At 38.8% G+C, this 17,642-nt stretch overlaps 3 protein-coding genes across 4 annotated transcripts; 1 reads left to right on the forward strand and 2 right to left on the reverse strand.

Moving 5' to 3' along the window:
* Positions 1-223: 223 nt before the first annotated feature.
* LOC107802941 (basic blue protein-like) lies at positions 224-749 on the reverse strand. Its single transcript, XM_016626526.2, has 2 exons — positions 626-749; positions 224-417 (listed from the first exon to the last, which is right to left on the reverse strand). The coding sequence occupies exons 1-2, from the start codon at positions 747-749 to the stop codon at positions 224-226; spliced, it is 318 nt and encodes a 105-aa protein (XP_016482012.2).
* An 11,331-nt stretch (positions 750-12,080) lies between these two features.
* LOC107802940 (chemocyanin-like) lies at positions 12,081-17,365 on the reverse strand. Of its 2 annotated transcripts, XM_016626525.2 has the most exons (3): positions 17,099-17,365; positions 16,597-16,793; positions 12,081-12,265 (listed from the first exon to the last, which is right to left on the reverse strand). In XM_016626525.2, the coding sequence occupies exons 1-2, from the start codon at positions 17,262-17,264 to the stop codon at positions 16,600-16,602; spliced, it is 360 nt and encodes a 119-aa protein (XP_016482011.1). In that variant the 5' UTR covers positions 17,265-17,365; the 3' UTR covers positions 12,081-12,265; positions 16,597-16,599. The 2 variants fall into 2 exon arrangements, with proteins under 2 accessions (XP_016482011.1, XP_016482010.1); XM_016626524.2 differs by lacking the exon at positions 12,081-12,265 and having other exon boundaries at positions 16,448-16,793.
* LOC107802942 (chemocyanin-like) lies at positions 15,003-15,438 on the forward strand. Its single transcript, XM_016626528.2, has 2 exons — positions 15,003-15,135; positions 15,242-15,438. Exons 1-2 carry the CDS (start codon positions 15,003-15,005, stop codon positions 15,436-15,438), a joined length of 330 nt encoding a protein of 109 aa, XP_016482014.2.
* Positions 17,366-17,642: the final 277 nt, after the last annotated feature.

The following is a 17,642-nucleotide window of genomic DNA, read 5'->3' on the forward strand; positions in this document are numbered from 1 at the left end:
TTATTTGTTGGTTGATTTTTAGCTAAAATCTCAAATCGTTCTTTTTCTAATTTAAATTAAATGTGAAGGGATCGATATATTCCCAATATTAAAAGGCTAAGAAATTTATCTGAAATATATTCAAACTTTGATATAACTAGAATGCCACTAATAAAATATATGACCTCATTGAAATCATGAACCAATAATTTGACACTCTTACATTTTCTCCTCTTAAATATATTTAATTAGCAGTAACTGCAATCTTTTGGTCAAATTGACAATGAGTTGGCTTCCCACAAATAAAGTAGCTCGTGCCCTTGCCAAGTGTTACTTTATCATTTCCAGAAGTCAATGTTTTTCCAGAAGGCGTACAACTATCGTAGTTCTCCTTGTTCACTATCACCACACTGTGAACATTTTTGGGGTAATTGAATACTGCAAAAAAAAAAAGAAAAAAAACACGTTGTTAAAGTCATGAAATATCTAATACTAGATGAGTTCTTGATTAATTTCTCGCTGTGATAAATAAGCAGTTACATGGATTAACTTATTTAAAAAGACTTCAATAATAAATTTGCTCTAACAACTTTTAAAAAAAATTATATCTCGCTCGAATAGTTTTATTCACGTAATTTATACATACCAAGCACATCGCCAGCCTTGAAATTTTTGCCATTAGGCCAGTTGCTAACGCCCATATCCCAACCACCATCATCGCCAACATTATAAGTAGTTGCATTTGTTGTTTCGAAGGCAAATAACACCATAAATATGACCAAAAAAATTGCAGACCCTTTTAATTTCCCTAACATTTTTCTACTTAGTAGTAGTAATTACGTCTCTTAGTAGAAACTGTATATAATATAGGGGGATGGAATTTAACAAGGTGTAGTCCTAAGACTTTAAACTTAGGTGAATACCTTAAGTTAGAATTTGTGGCTATTTATAGTGGCACTAATTAGAGTGCCCAACTATTGCTAACAATGTTAATTTCTCCGGATTTTGACTATATTATGCAATGTAGATTTCATGAAATCTGCTTAATATACAGCATGTTGAAAAGTGTGACTTTTGGTGTGGACAAGTGACAACAGGACAATTTATTTTTCAAATATAGAACTTAACATAAATGTTTAGGTGAAATTAAAACTATACAAAGATTTCCAGATTAGTATTGATTAAATATTCATTAAAAGTGTATTTTTTTATTATTCTCAACGTTGATACTCGAAAATGTTGGATTTCAATTAAATACATGTTATTGAACTTGATGAATTAATCTAACTCTACTTATTTGGGTCAACATGTATTAAGCAGAAATGTATAATAGTCGTTGAGTTTCAAATGACACCTTTGAAATGACACCCCTAACGAACCTCAATCATCAATTTGTTAAAATTTTGGACAAATCACAAAAATCATTTGTGAGTTTTCAAGCTTTTAGAATTTGAACAATAGAGTTTTTAGTTTTCATTTTAATTTACCCAACGATGCTTAAATGTGTAATGATAAACATGAATATCACTCTCAAATAAGTTTCTAACACATATTTCCGCAATACTCTGTTAATAGGTAAAAAGAAGTTACAAATTATATACAGAATAGATTAAATTAGGCAAGAGAAAAGAACATAGGCTAAAATTGGTTAGGAAAGATTAAATTGAGCCTTTATTAGTGCAAAATTCGGGAAAGATTCATAATTTTTGAATTTACAGTATGCTTAAGCAATTTTTAACTTTTAAATACAAAATTCAAGAAAGATTAGTGATTGTTTAACCTTTACTTGTACAAAATCCAGAAAAGATTCATGATTTTTGAATTCACATTATACGTCAGTAATTTTTACCTTTAAATACAAAATTCAGAAAAATAATAATTTTGTAACCTTTACTAGTGTAAAAATCAAGAAAATTCCGGAATGAATCATGGTTTTTGAATTCACATTTTACTTCAATAATAGAGAGCTATTGCTTAAGGTCATTCAAACTCCAAGAACAATTCTTGAATTTTGAACTTATAAATATTCAAAGTCATGTAGTAGTTCCTGGAATTGTTCCGTATTTTTAGATAGGAGTATTTTTATTAAGACTTGTATTTTTGCATTAATAAATGGCTAATTTGCAAATACAAATTAAAATATGACTAAACTCTAATAACTGACCTGAAAAGTGTCTATTTACCAAGATCATCCAACTCAACGTAATTGGATTTCACTTAAATACGTGTAATTGGACTTGACAGAAATCTACTAACGGGGCAAGTGCACAGATAGTCATTCTCAGGGATGCTATTTAGGCATTAGGCAGTACTTATTTTGTCCTGAAATTTGAAACTAAAAATCTTAACTTGAGGACAACTTAGGACATTTTTGTCCTAAAAAATTAAACTAAAAAACTGAAATTTAGGACGTACTGGCTAATTTCTAAATAACAGCCCTTTAAAGTGGCTACCTGTATCATTTCTACTCTACTAACTCTATTGATCCATACATTTATTTGGGCCGATATGTATTAAACGTTTATGTAGCCCTTGTGTTAGCCCAATCCAATAAGTGCCTACACGGTAAACTCTAAATTAAAATTTGTTAAAAGTATATAAAACTTCAACACCTGTATGTTACCTTTAAAATGCAAATGATATGTGATGTTCGGCCAAAATGCTATACTTTTAGTACATTACTCGACCTATATTTTGTTGGTTTAGTGATTAATTGTGCGATATTTGAGCTAAATTGTGTTGTTTTATGTGTAGGAGCATCGGAAGAAAGAATCGAATGAAAGTTGCACAAAAAGAGGACAAAAATGCAAGAAAAGAGCACAAAAGTATCAAGTACCCAAACTGTGCTACAGACCAAGTAAAGCCAGCTCTATAGCCTACCTTACCGTGCTACAGACCAAGTAAAGCCACCTCTATAGCCAGCTTGACCGCGCTACAGGCCATCTGTAGTCAGCTCTGTAGCCAGGCTGACCGCACTATAAGCATGGCCTTGCGAGGTCTATAGCCCGGTAATTAAAAGTTGCGGGTTAAACGACTCCAACCCAGATTTGGAATGAGGGATAAATACTCCCTAAATGAGTTGAGAAAGGGTTGGACATTATTGGAGAGGCAAGAATGCTACGAAAACACTTGGAAGCAATAAATCACAGGAGTTTTCTCTTCCGTTCTTTCTTAATCTATATTTTAATGCTTTCAATTATTATCATGATTATTAGTATGGTTATGAGTAGATAAACTCTTTTATCTAGGATTTGATGGACCCTTTTGAAGGATGATTTTCTCTTGCGTTTAATATGATTTTGCCGTTGGATTTTCTCTTCTTGTTCAACTACATGATTATCTTAGTTAATTGAAGGGCCCTCAATTGACTGTGCCTATTTAATGTGTATTGCTTGAAAAATGGTACATATTTAGATAGTTGTTGAACAACATCATTCCTAACGTATGAGAGGAATAAATACGGAGGGTTTAAAGGTGGGATTAGGAATAACGAAACATTGGTGTGATCTTAGTGAGCGGTGAATTAGTGTCAGCTAGCGTTGTTCGGAAGAATATGTCTAGTAAATTATGGTAGTTGCTCGGAAGAGAATTACGACCCGCGAAGTACTCACGATCGGTAGAGAATACTTAGGCGAAATTATAGAAGACGTAGCGGGAAGGATTCCGACAATTGGGAAATCATAACTCTAGACTTCCTTAATCTTGTTTCCAAACCTTAGTATCCCTAGTTGTTAATCTACTAATTTAATTTGTTAGTTAATTAGATACAAGAATCTTAATATTTATAACTTAAGAATTGTTCGAGCTTGTCTTCTTAGTGATAGTAAACAGTTGTAGCTAAACCTTAGTTCTTTGTGGTATTCGACTCCGGACTTTTAGAACGGATTATATTTGCAACGACCGCTTATTTTTTTTAGGACAAGAGTTGGGCGTGATCAATATGCTTGTTTGGAAACTACAACAAAATTTCTCTATTCTTTTTGTAACATTTCCTTCGGTAATCTTAGTCACTTTTGCCTCACTGGAAAGTCCATCAATTTATTCCTTTTTTATTTTGTAATATTTTATTGACTTATCATAAAAATAAAGATTCTTTAAATTTTTTACAATGAAAAACTTGGAAGATTACAATTTGGGAAGGTTGTTAATAAATTTGCAGATAATGGTAAAACAGTAGATATTCCAAATCCAATGAATAGTGAGTCAAATGGTACAAGAAGTTCCCTATAAAAGGGTCTAAATTCTCACTCAATTGGCACAACAACACTAAGAGCCTTTCTTTTATAATCATTCTTAAAAGATGTCAAGAGGAAACTGTCACGACCCAAACAAACCTTGTCGTGATGGCGCCTATCGTGGAACTAGGCAAGCCGACTCATTTCTAAAACAAATCGATATTTTCATTTCAAATATAATTTTAATACTATTTAACATAAAAACCTTCGCAAAGGAATTCAAATCAAAACAAAAGTGCGGAAAAAAAAAGTCCGATATCGGGGTGCCACTAGTCATGAGCATCTACAATAATCTGTCTAACAATATCAAGGCTAACTCAGCTTGGAAAATAGTTAAATACAACTAGAGAAAGATAAGAGGGAGAAGAGCAGGGCTGCGATCGCCAGGCAGCTACCTTGCTATCCCTGGGAAAATCTGTAATCAGAACAATCAACAATCGCTACCGTGTCCAGCTACACCTGGATCTGCACACAAGGTGCAGGGAGTAACGTGAGTACGCCAACTCAGTAAGTAACAACAATAAATAAAGACTGAGCAGTAGTGACGAGCAATAAAGCATATAACGTTCATATCAGAAAATCTCAGTAAAATACCACATGCTTTTAAAAATCAGGATTTGAATCAAACATCTCGTTTAAACCCAGTTCCAGAAAAAATTATTTAAAGATATTTTTCAACAGTTTTCAAACAGAGAAAAAATGCAAAGGTGAGCAAAAATGATAAAATCATAAATAGCCCCTCGGATAAAACATCACTCATATACAGCCCCTCGGGCAAAACATCACTCAGATACAGCCCCTCGGGCAAGCCTCACAGTCACTCGTGCCACTCGGGCATACCTCACAATCACTCTTGCCACTCGGGCATACCTCACAATCACTCATGCCTCTCAGTCACTCAGCACTCGGTACTCGCACTCAGTAGGTACCTGCGCTCACTGGGGGTGTGTACAGACTCCGGAGGGGCTTCTTCAGCCCAAGCGCTATAATCTGCACAGACAACTCACGTGTTGCACGAACAATTCCCGTGCTATAATAATAAAGTATGCTGCAGGCGGGCAGCCCCGATCCACACTCATCCTCACAATCAGGCCCTCGGCCGATATCAAATATGTTGCGGCGTGCAGCCCAATCCTATAAATATGCAACATGCTGTGGCGTACAGCCCGATCCCATAAATATCCTCATAAATCAGGCCCTCAGCCTCACTCAGTCATAAACCTCTCAAGCCACTCTGGGTATTCGGCCCAAAACATTTATATGCATCAAAATAGAGTCATAAAACTGAGTTATGCGGTAAACAAGTATAAACATGACTGAGTATAGATTTTTCAATCGAAAACAGTGAGAGGATAGTAAGAAAAGGCCCCTAAAGGGTCCAAACAACACTAGCACAAGGCCCAAACATGGCATTCAACCTAATTTACAGAAACTTTTTCTAAAACATATAAGTATCATATAGTTTCAACAAAGTATGCAACTTTACAGTTACTACGAGACGGACCAAGTCACAATCTCCAACAGTGCACGCCCACATGCCCGTCACCTAGCATGTGTGTCACTAAAAATAGTAGAATGATACAAAATCCGGGGTTTCGTACCCTCGAGACTAGATTTGCAATCGTTACTTACCTCAAACCGGTCAAATCTCTACCCCGCAATACTCTTGCCTCTCGACTCGACCTCCAAATGCTCCGAATCTATTCACAATCAGTACAGTACCATCAATACGCGCTAATGAAATGAATTCCACAAGAAAAACTATAAAATTAGACCAAAACCCGAAATTAGCTCAAACCCGGCCCACGTCTCAAAATACGACAAAATTCACAAAACTAGAAAGCTTATTCACACACGAATCTAACCATACCAAATTCATCAAAATCCGACATCGTTTGGTCCTTCAAATCCTTAAATTAATCTCCAAAAACTCCAAGCCCTAACCCCTCATTTTCATTAATTACATGATTAAACAACGGAAAATCACCACATATACGAGTATTAGGGCTCAAGTAACTTACCTCACTGATAGCCCTTGAATCACCCTTCAAAAATCACTCCAAAAGCTCTACAAACCGACTTGAAAATGGTGAAAATGAACCAAATTCGCGAAGTGTTCTATTTATGGTTTCTGCCCAGGTTTTTCGCACCTGCGGGCTCTTTTTCCGTGCCTGCGGGCCGCATCAGCGGTCAAGGCGCCGCATCCGCGAACTCCACTTAATTCCTCAGCTTCCGCACCTGCGCTCCAGGCCTCGCACATGCGGGCTCGCAGGTGCGGCCAAATCCTTTGCGCCTGCGCTCCAGCCTTGGCCTCACATTTTTCCGCACCTGCGCAGCAAATTCTCACGCCTGCGCAAGCGCACCTGCGCGCTCATACTCCGCTTCTGCGAAGCCTGCCCAGCATCCCCCTTTCCGCATCTGCTCCCTAGGTTTCGCACCTGCGGGCTCGTAGATGCGACCTCTAACTCGCACCTGCGCAACCTGCCTAGCCCAGCATTACCCGCACCTGCGAACTCCCCACGCGCACCAGCTACCTCGCACCTACGACTCTTTCTTCCGCAGGTGCAAAAATAGCAGTGGCAACAGCTTCAACTGCATTTTTCCAACTTCGACAAGTCTGTTAACTACCCGGAATCACCCCGAGGCCCTCGGGACCTCAACCAAAAATACCAACAAGTCATATATCAACATATCAACTTAGTCGAACCTTTGAATCACTCAAAACAACATCAAATCATCAAATTACCCTCGGATTCAAGCCTAAGAACTTCTAAATTTTCAAATTCGGCAACCGATGCCGAAACCAACCAAACCACGTCCGAATGACCTCAAATTTTGCACACACATCACAAATGATACTACGAACTTATTTCAACTTCCGGAATTTCATTCCGACCCCGATATCAAATTTTTCACTGCCGACCGAAATTGCCAAATTTTTAAATTTCGCCAATTCAAGCCTAATTCTATCACGGGCCTCCAAATCACATTCCGGACGCGCTCCTAAGTCCAAAATCACATAACGGAGCTAACAGAACCATCAGAATTCAAATCCGAGATCGTTTACATATAGGTCAATATCTGGTTGACTTTTCTAACTTTAGGTTTTAAATAAGAGACTAAGCGTCTCATTCCACTTCGAAACCACTCCGGGCCCGAACCAACCAACCCGGTATATCATAATATAGCTTAAGAGCATAAAGGAAACAGAAATGGAGGAAACGGGGCTATAACTTCCCGAAATGACCGGCCGAGTCGTTACATCCTCCCCCACTTAAACATACGCTCATCCTTGAACGTGCCGAGAGTTGTCCCAAATGCCAGGAAATGGGTGTGTAACATTCCCATGCACATACCCGAGGGTGATCCCATGTCACCCTATCCCATACAGGTCCGATAGCACAGCATAACTGAAATTCCTCAATTCAACCTAGCCCACAAGCCTTCAAATCAAATTTCTGACATCCGAAATTTCTTATAAGATTAGAAGTTCGCATCTACATACCGTATAAGTCTGAACAAGCTGTACCAAAAGCCGTAACCATAACTCAAATACTCAAATTCAAATATTGCATAGCTCAAATGCTCGAAGCAATGATTTCAAATCACAATATCGACTCAAATCAACCAGTGCTAGTAATAAACCTCATATCAGACAAAACCTCGTTCTAAAACCTTCGTACACTGCCGATGATGAAAGAAACATACTGAATTCATAACCATTCATTAAACCAATAGGTCATGGAGCTCCCGTTTCTTCTACAAGAACTATAGCCAATTTCAAAGCCGACTTCCGATATTATCCTCCCAATTATACCACAATCAAATCTGATAGCATCCATTCTAGGCCCAATGACCTCGTCTCATCCAATACGACCACTCTAGTGACATGACCACTCTAGTGACATGACATATCAATACAATTTAAAGCCACAACTCGTGTAATCCGTGCACCAGATAGCAACATTCCAAATGTACCCAATCGTAACAATGACCCAAACAGGAGAACCGTTCCGCAAGCTCGACGAGTACCACCCCGACGCAATGCTAAGAACCCATCACACACCACAAAACCATAACACACGAATCTTACACAAGGGATCATATTTCCACATAACTCTGCTGTAATACGCGACCCTATCCAAATACTAGTCCATATGAAATACCTCAAGCCACCCTGCTACAATCAATAACCATGCGCAATTCGACATCAAGTACCCAAAGTGCATTACCATAACCACAGAGAAGCAAACGATACCATGCCACATAAAACCCGAAAGAACATAACCAATACGTCATCAACCAAGCAATATCCAATACTATTCTCGCTCAAATTTCGCTATAAGGCCACAATAGAACCGCACCATATGTGCATATAACCAACGAATCACAACTCCTCGTAGCATAGAAGAGTAACTCACAGATTATTTTAGAACACGAATAAGCTTCATATCAACCGAATGGCACATCCTTCAATAATAGCAGTATGGAGCCAATCAATCCGGCTCGGTGTAGAATACACATCCTAATTGGGCCTACCAATGGACCCCATGGTCAGCCACCAATAGATAAACAACCTCCGAAAGTCCACAATGGCGGATTCATAACACCTTTTATCATCTGGCTAGCTCCGGCCACAACTTCACAGTCCACAACCATGAAACAATCTGCTATTGAGAACTCCCAATCTCCAATTCCATATAACACATGAATCACCATATTTGATTCCACCTCCACCGCCCGAATGCCTAATACCTCTCTCATACACAATCATCCCACGAGAAATACAAAAAAAATTATTCCGTGCCACTTGGCAAAAATTTGAATATCAACAGTCGATCAACCAGGAGAGTGCCGCAATACTAGCGAAGTACCCATAAATCAAAATACACTGCCCCTTCTGAAATGTACACTCTCATCAAGCTATACAAGATAGTAATATCATTTACCTAGTCATCGGAAACCGTTCATGCTGCCTAAGAATTTATGTCCTTCCCTTCAAAACTGAACTGTGACCTTGTACATGTAAATCCTATTCCGGCACAACACACCACATCTATTATGCCATCATGTGACAAGCATAAGAATTCCATTATCAACTCTGAGTCACTAGCAAATTACATACCTTATTAGTCAGAAACCTCTTTCTTACTTCTTTCTAGGAGGAAATCATAACACACAACACGTTCCGTACATCGGTAGAAAATATCCTGTTCAAACTATGGTAGAACCCATCATGAACACTTTGAAATCCATTCGAACATAAACAAGCTATCTGAACTGAATTCCTCTAACTCCACCAAGCCACACAGGTTGCCAAATTCGAGAGCATTGCCACGAAACACCTGTAGATACTAGCCACATCATAAGTACCCAAAGAACCGATCATACCCATTACTGTGCTAACCCAACCTACTACCAAGATGTCCTATTTCTCCAAGTTCTTTCTAAATTGCCTTCAAATTGCTACTTTTTCCTTGTTAGAATACTACTATCCTTAACTAAAACTTACCCCACGAACTCTAGCATAGAATCACGCCGCCCTAAGGCTTATAAGCTGCCGAATTCCCTTTTTATGTATCCCAAAGGTTCCACAACCAAAAATGCTTAGTCCGAAGAGACTTTATGTGAACCTAAAACTGTTTCCTTCACCTTCTTGATACTGAAATGCATAATTCACAATGGTATAAGATGCCACGAGTCTCAACACCGTTCAATGCAACTCCTAGTTTTCTAGCCATATTTATAAATCTTGAATCTATTAGAACCATTCTCGAGAGTCATCCACTCTACTCAATTCTCGAATTAACCGACCAAATGAACCGAACCGACTTGTGCCCCATTAGCACACCAACACCCAAGGTAATAAAGAGTAACCCACACTCCTATGCAACCGAGCAAATTTCCGCTCCATGTCCACTACATTTTCTGTGAATAACCACTCAATTATTTTATGCTTCCCCTATATCCATAGAGTGTAATACAACTTGTGTCCAAAAATTCTTTTACCCGAGTCATCCTCGATCTCGACATCTGCAAGTCATAACTGATTCACAGGTATATCCTGAACCGAAACTAATACGACCCATAACCGTGCAATTAACTCGTCGATAGCAGACTCCCCCGCTTAGCCTTAAGCTGCAATTATATAAAATTAGAACCCGTAAGGATTTCTCCTTCTCAATTACCAAGGTCTCGCACCGTTAACCTACCAGACTTCTCGAAGTCTTTTATTAAGCCTTTCATGAACATTCCGAATCTCCATCCAAAATCGCATACGCGACCTCCTACCGGGTAGCAAGTAATATTCCTTGCAAAAGCTTTATCAACATCACGCCACTGCTAGCTGCACACAGGAGATAACCCACATGTGGAATTCCTTACTGACATCTTCCAATAACACTGCACTGAGTGCAACGACCACTAAATTCGTAAATTCTCCTGAGTTCATGCTCGCCCACCATTGTATAAGTCTGCACTTTCCCTATTGACATCAACTGTACGTCAACAATACCTTCCGAACTCAAGTCATATTGCACCTGACACGATAATTAGATCTTCACGCCTCTATTCACTTCAAACACACTCCTTTCTGCCATATTCAATTTTCCTTTGTACACTAACCATCACTCCAAATAGAGTCTGCAGGCCGATTCACATACTAACACGATTCCAAACCATTCTACACTTTCTCAAGGCGCACGACTACCCTACTAGTGAATTCATATGCTAATCCGCCACTCTTACTTCGGTTAAATCATCTTCTTTAAGAAACTTCTCAACCTCTACTTCTCCTACTTGACCTGCTAGTACTTCAACCACCGCGAAATACTGCCCGTCATGTCTTCCCTCATACTTTGCTACCCAACTGCTGCATCAAATCGAAATGTATCTCTGTCGCACCTGAACCAATAAAATGTTACCGACTCTAAGTCTCTTCGAAGATCATCTTTCTCGAGCCATCAACATCAAAAATACCTATTCGCAACTACAATTACTACACAATCACTTACTCCTCTTGAGTCCAAACTCATTGACAAGACATGAGAATTTAATTTGCCCCAAAATTTAACAACATGAAAGATCCTCCAAAACATTCGCACTCGAGACCGTACGTCACATCAAAATGAAAATCAAGCGCCCAATGGCCTTCTTTTACATTTCAAGAAAACACTTCTCGTCACATTTAAATCGTCTTACCACATCCAGCAGTTACATCATATTCATCACAAAGCCATTCCACCGCTCATCGAGCCACGAATTCCACTCGTAGGGGCATTACCGGACATATGAGTCCAAATGTACAGGTTACAACTGAAGCTACCGAGCCAAAACTACGATTTAAACCTGGCCTCAGGTCCTCCAGACTAGCCCATCACCAAAACATATAATACACATCTCGAACCTCGTTCATAGAATCACAAGATGGCAATGCACAACCGATACCGAGCGCTCATGTGCACATACGAATGCGTGGAAGGAATTCAAAGAGTTATGTTCCAAGATGAATCAATTTTTCACGATAGAATACAAAAAAGTGAAATTTTCCTAAGGGTTCTACAGCCTCTCGAAGATAAGTACAGACGTCTCCGTACCGATCTGCAAGACTCTACTAAACCCGCTCATGACTCGTGAGACCTATGTAACCTAGGCTCTGATACCAATCTGTCACGACCCAAACAAACCCCTATCGTGATGGAGCCTATCGTGGAACTAGGCAAGCCGACTCATTTCCAAAACAAACCGATATTTTCATTTCAAAGATAATTTCAATGCTATTTAACATAAAAACCTTCGTAAAGGAGTTCCAATCAAAATAAAAGTGCGGAAGGAAAAGCCCGACATTGGGGTGTCACTAGTCATGAGCATCTACTACAATCTGTCTAACAATATCAAGGCTAACTCAACCTGAAAAATAGCTAAATACAACTAGAGGAAGATAAGAGGGAGAAGAGCAGGGCTGCGATCGCCAGGCAGCTACCTTGCTATCCCCGGGAAAATCTGCAATCAGAACAATCGACAACCGGTACCATGTCCAGCTACACCTGGATCTGCACATAAGGTGCATGGAGTAACGTGAGTACGCCAACTCAGTAAGTAACAACAATAAATAAAGACTGAGCAGTAGTGACGAGCAATAAAGCATATAACGTTCATATAAGAAAATCTCAGTAAAATACCACATGCTTTAAAAATCAGGATTTGAATCAAAATATCTCGTTTAAACCCAGTTCGAGTAAAAATTATTTAAAGATATTTTTCAACAGTTTTCAAACAGAGGAAAAATGCAAAGTGAGCAAAAATGATGCAATCATAAATAGCCCCTCGGGCTAACCTCACAGTCACTCGTGCCACTCGGGCATACCTCACAATCACTCGTGACACTCGGGGATACCTCACAATCACTCATGCCTCCCAGTCACTCAGTAGGTACCTGCGCTCACTGGGGGTGTGTACAGACTCCGGAGGGGCTCCTTCAGCCCAAGCGCTATAATCTGCACAGACAACTCACGTGCTGCACGGACAACTCACGTGCTATAATAATAAAGTATATTGCAGGCGGGCAGCCCCGATCCACACTCATCCTCATAATCAGGCCCTCGGCCGATATCAAACATGCTGCGGCGTGCAGCCCGATCCCATAAATATGCAACATGCTACGGTGTGCAGCCTGATCCCATAAATATGTAATATGCTGCGGCGTGCAGCCCGATCCCATAAATATCCTCACAAATCAGGCCTCCGGCTTCACTCAGTCATAAACCTCTCAAGCCACTCGGGCATTCGGTCCAAAATATTTATATGCATCAAAATAGAGTCATAAAACTAAGTTATGCGGTAAACAAGTATAAACATGACTGAGTATAGATTTTTCAATCGAAAACACTTAGAGGATAGTAAGAAAAGGCCCCTAAGGGTCCAAACAACACTGGCACAAGGCCCAAACATGGCATTCAGCCCAATTTACAGAAACTCTTTCTAAAACATATAAGTATCATATAGTCTTAACAAAGTATGCAACTTTACAGTTGCTACGAGACGGACCAAGTCACAATCTCCAACAGTGCACGCCCACACGCCCGTCACCTAGCATGTGCGTCACTAAAAATAGTAGAATGATACAAAATCCGGGGTTTCGTACTCTCGGGACTCGATTTACAATCGTTACTTACCTCAAACCGGTCAAATCTCTACCCCGTAATGCTCTTGCCTCTAGACTCGACCTCCAAATGCTCTGAATCTATTCACAATCAGTACAATAACATCAATACGTGCGAATGGAATAAATTCCACAAGAAAAGCTACAAAATTAGACCAAAACCCGAAATTGGCTCAAACTCGGCCCACGTCTCGAAATCCGACAAAATTCACAAAACTAGAAAGCTCATTCACTCACGAATCTAACCATACCAAATTCATCAAAATCCGACATCGTTTGGTCCTTCAAATCCTTAAATTACTCTCCAAAAATTCCAACCCTAACCCCTCATTTTTACTAATTACATGATTAAACAACGGAAAATCACCACATATACGAGTATTAGGGCTCAAGCAACTTACCTCACTGATAGCCCTTGAACCACCCTTCAAAAATCACTCCAAAAGCTCCACAAACTGACTTGAAAATGGTGGAAATGAACCAAATTCGCGAAGTATTCTATTTATGGTTTCTTCCCAGGTTTCTCGCACCTGCGGGCTCTTTTTCCGTGCCTGCGGGACCGCACCTGCGGTCAAGGTGCCGCATCCGCGAACTCCACTTAATTCCCCAGCTTCCGCACCTGCGCTCCAGGCCTCGCACATGCGGGCTCACAGGTGCGGCCAAATCCTTCGCGCCTGCGCTCCAGCCTTGGCCTCAAATTTTTCCGCATCTGCGCAACAAATTCTCGCGCCTACGCAAGCGTACCTGCACGCTCATACTCCGCTTCTGCGAAGCCTGCCCAGCATCCCCCTTTCCGCATATGCGCCCTAGGTTTCGTACCTGCGGGCTTGCAGATGCGACCTCCAACTCGCACCTGCGCAACCTCCTTAGCCCAGCATTGCCCGCACCTGCGAACTCCCCACGTGCACCAGCGGCCTCGCACTTGCGACTCTTTCTTCCGCAGGTGCGAAAATAGCAGTAGCAGCAGCTTCAATAGCATTTTTCTAACTTCGACAAATCCGTTAACCACCCGGAATCACCCCGAGGCTCTCGGGACCTCAACCAAAAATACCAACAAGTCATATATCAACATACCAACTTCGTCGAACCTTTGAATCACTCAAAACAATATTAAATCATCAAATTACCCTCGGATTTCAGCCTAAGAACTTCTAAATTTCTAAATTCGGCAACCGATGCCGAAACCAACCAAACCACGTCCTAATGACCTCAAATTTTGCACACACATCACAAATGACACTACGAACCTACTCCAACTTCCGGAATTCCATTCCGACCCCGATATCAAATTTTTCACTGCCGATCGAAATCGCTAAATTTTTAAATTTCGCCAATTCAAGCCTAATTCTACCACGGACCTCCAAATCACATTTTGGACGCGCTCCTAAGTCCAAAATCACCTAACGGAGCTAACGGAACCATCAGAATTTAAATCTGAGATCGTTTACACATAGGTCAACATCCGATTGATTTTTCCAACTTAAGGTTCTAAATAAGAGACTAAGTGTCTCATTCCATTCCGAAACCACTCCGGGCCCGAACCAACTAACCCGGGGGAAACGGGGATATAATTTTCCGAAACAACCGATCGGGTTGTTACAGAAATAGTCACAATTATTGCCGTAGCTATGATGTTATGCGTCCTTCTTCAAACCAACATTTCAAATGCAGCTACATTTCCTGCTGGTGGCGCTAATGGTTGGGGTTTCAATATGAATGGTTGGCCTAATGGCCAGACTTTCAAGGTTGGCGATGTCATTGGTAAGCATTCATAAACAAATTTTTATATTCAAATAATAATGAAAAAGTGTATCTATTTTACAAAAATTAACGTTTCTGTTTTTCGTTTTTCTTTCCTAAAATACAGAATTTAAATACATGGCTGGGATGCACAACGTTGTGAGAGTGAGCAAGGCAGGATTTGACTCTTGCGATGGTACTGGAGGACAAGTTTTTAGTTCAGGAGACGATAAAGTAACACTTGTACAAGGAACACAGTATTTCATTTGTACAATCGGGCCACACTGTTCTAATGGTGTAAAGGTTGCTGTCACCGCCAATTAATTTATTTCAAAATTAAATCTAGTATTATTATTTCATTCCAATTGTTGTACTTTGGAGTACCAATGATATATATAGAATGTTTTATTTCTTAGATCCATATTGATGTTTTTGGCTTGTGGGGTACTTGAATGGAAAAAAAAACTAGCATAAGTAAGTTGTCATTTCATTTTTTCTTTTGTTACAATTCACATTCGATGTTCGAACACTTACGACTAAACAAAAACTTTTGTACTGATTTAGAATAGTTCCAGAAAGTAAATTGATGTACAATCAAAGTACCGACGCCACTATCACATGAAAATTAAAGCAAATAAAACATACAATAAGCAGTGGGAGCATTCCGACGCTTCGAACTTTTTGTTTTTTAATTTTGTTATGAAAAAATTGAGTAAAAATAATTTTATTAATAAACAAGTGAATTGTAGAAAAACAAAACAAGTGAATACTACCAAGCCGCCACTTAGTAAATACTTTTTCGATGAGTTCAGCGAATCTGAATTAGCCAGGCTAGTGGGCATAAGACACCAGATGATTATAAAAAAGGAATACCTTTCCAATGAGTTTGAGAGTTAGGGGTGGATTTAACATTTTTGATGTCCGGAACTCTCATTTCGAAAAAAAATTTACATTCCTCTCGTATAATTTGAGTTTAAGAATAACAAATTAAAATTTAATACATAATAATTAATTATTATTAAGTGATAAATAATTAGTTGAAAAATACTATTATGCATTTATTGGTTTAATACGAATACCTGCTAAGTTTTTAATTTTATTTTGGCATTATTAATCTATTTTATATGGGTTTGTACAAAATACTCCCTTCGTCTTAATTCATGTGATGCAATTCAAATTTTGGCTTTGAATTCGGAACACAGTACTTCATTTGTACAATCGGGCCACATTGTTCTAATGGCGTTAAGACGGTTGTTATTGCCAATTAATTTATTTCAATTTAAACCGCATTTATCAAAATTAATCTAGTAGTATTATTTCATTCCAATTGTTGTACTTTGGAGTACCAATGATATATATAGAATGTTTTATTTCTTGATCCATATAGATGTTTTTTGCTTGTGGAGTACTGGAATGAAAAAAGAAAACTAGTATAACTAAGTTATTATTTCATTCTTCAAATATAGAAATGAAGAGATATACTTATCAATTAGCAGTAACTGAAATCTTTTGGCCACCATTACAATGACCAGGAATGCCGCAAATAAAGTAGTATGTGCCCTTGCCAAGAGTTACTCTATCATTTCCAGAACTAAGTGTTTTCCCTGAAGCCTTACAAGTACCGTAATTAGCCTTGTTCACTATCACCACATTGTGAATACCTTTAGGATATTTGAATACTGCAAATTAAAAAACAAAAAAAAGGTTGTTAAAGTCATGAAGTAATAAATAAACACTACATAAACTCCTAATTAATCTGACATAATCAGTTATTTCCTTAACATACTATCTCACTTTGATAAATGAGCACTTCTACGATTTAACAAAAAAGATTGTGACAACAGAACTGCTTCGACAACTTATAAAGAAATTATACCTCAGCTTGAGAAGTTGCATTCACTTGATTTATAGTTTAAAAATAAAGTGCTTATAACAAAAGAAAAAAAGTGTTAAAAAAGGCAAATAATGGATATTAGTTTCATACCAAGCACATCGCCAGTTTTGAAATTCTTGCCATTAGGCCAGTTACTAACACCCAAAGTCCAGCCATTACCATCTCCAACATTGTAAATAGCAGCATTAGTTATTTGAATAGTAAACAACACCATAAATATAGCCCATAAAATTGCAGACCCTTGTTTACCTGACATTTTGTTTTACTTAGTAAATAGTATTTATTTTTTTTGATAGAAATTATATAGTAGAGTAGGAGATGGAATTTATTTTAAAAGGTGTAATTCAAAGATTTAGAAGTTAGCTGAATGACTTGTTACAACTTTGTGGCTTTTTTTATAGTGGTGCTAGCTAGACTGCCCAATTAATGCTAATTTCATTTTCTAGATTTTGGCAATCTTCTTTTGGGCATTCAATGTAGATTTCATGAAATCTACCCATGTTGCATGGTGGAAAAGTGCGACTTTTTCGTGCAATAAGTTTTTTCTTTTTCTTTCAATTATGGACGATTTAAGATAAGAGCTCAAATAACCGTTTAGGTGATGTTAACTGAGCAAAATGCAAATCGGTTGGTC

Source organism: Nicotiana tabacum, chromosome 19 (assembly GCF_000715075.1).
Source record: "Nicotiana tabacum cultivar K326 chromosome 19, ASM71507v2, whole genome shotgun sequence".
In the NCBI taxonomy this organism is placed as follows: Eukaryota; Viridiplantae; Streptophyta; class Magnoliopsida; order Solanales; family Solanaceae; genus Nicotiana; species Nicotiana tabacum.

Excerpts from the sequence above, each read along its gene's own strand:
- LOC107802941 (XM_016626526.2), bottom strand. The coding sequence starts at position 749 with ATGGTGTTATTTGCCTTCGAAACAACAAATGCAACTACTTATAATGTT. Across the intron at positions 418-625 it reads CAAGGCTGGCGATGTGCTTG|TATTCAATTACCCCAAAAAT; the intron begins GTATGTATAAAT and ends TTTTTTTTGCAG.
- LOC107802942 (XM_016626528.2), top strand. The coding sequence starts at position 15,003 with ATGATGTTATGCGTCCTTCTTCAAACCAACATTTCAAATGCAGCTACA. Across the intron at positions 15,136-15,241 it reads CAAGGTTGGCGATGTCATTG|AATTTAAATACATGGCTGGG; the intron begins GTAAGCATTCAT and ends CCTAAAATACAG.
- LOC107802940 (XM_016626525.2), bottom strand. The coding sequence starts at position 17,264 with ATGTCAGGTAAACAAGGGTCTGCAATTTTATGGGCTATATTTATGGTG. Across the intron at positions 16,794-17,098 it reads CAAAACTGGCGATGTGCTTG|TATTCAAATATCCTAAAGGT; the intron begins GTATGAAACTAA and ends TTTAATTTGCAG.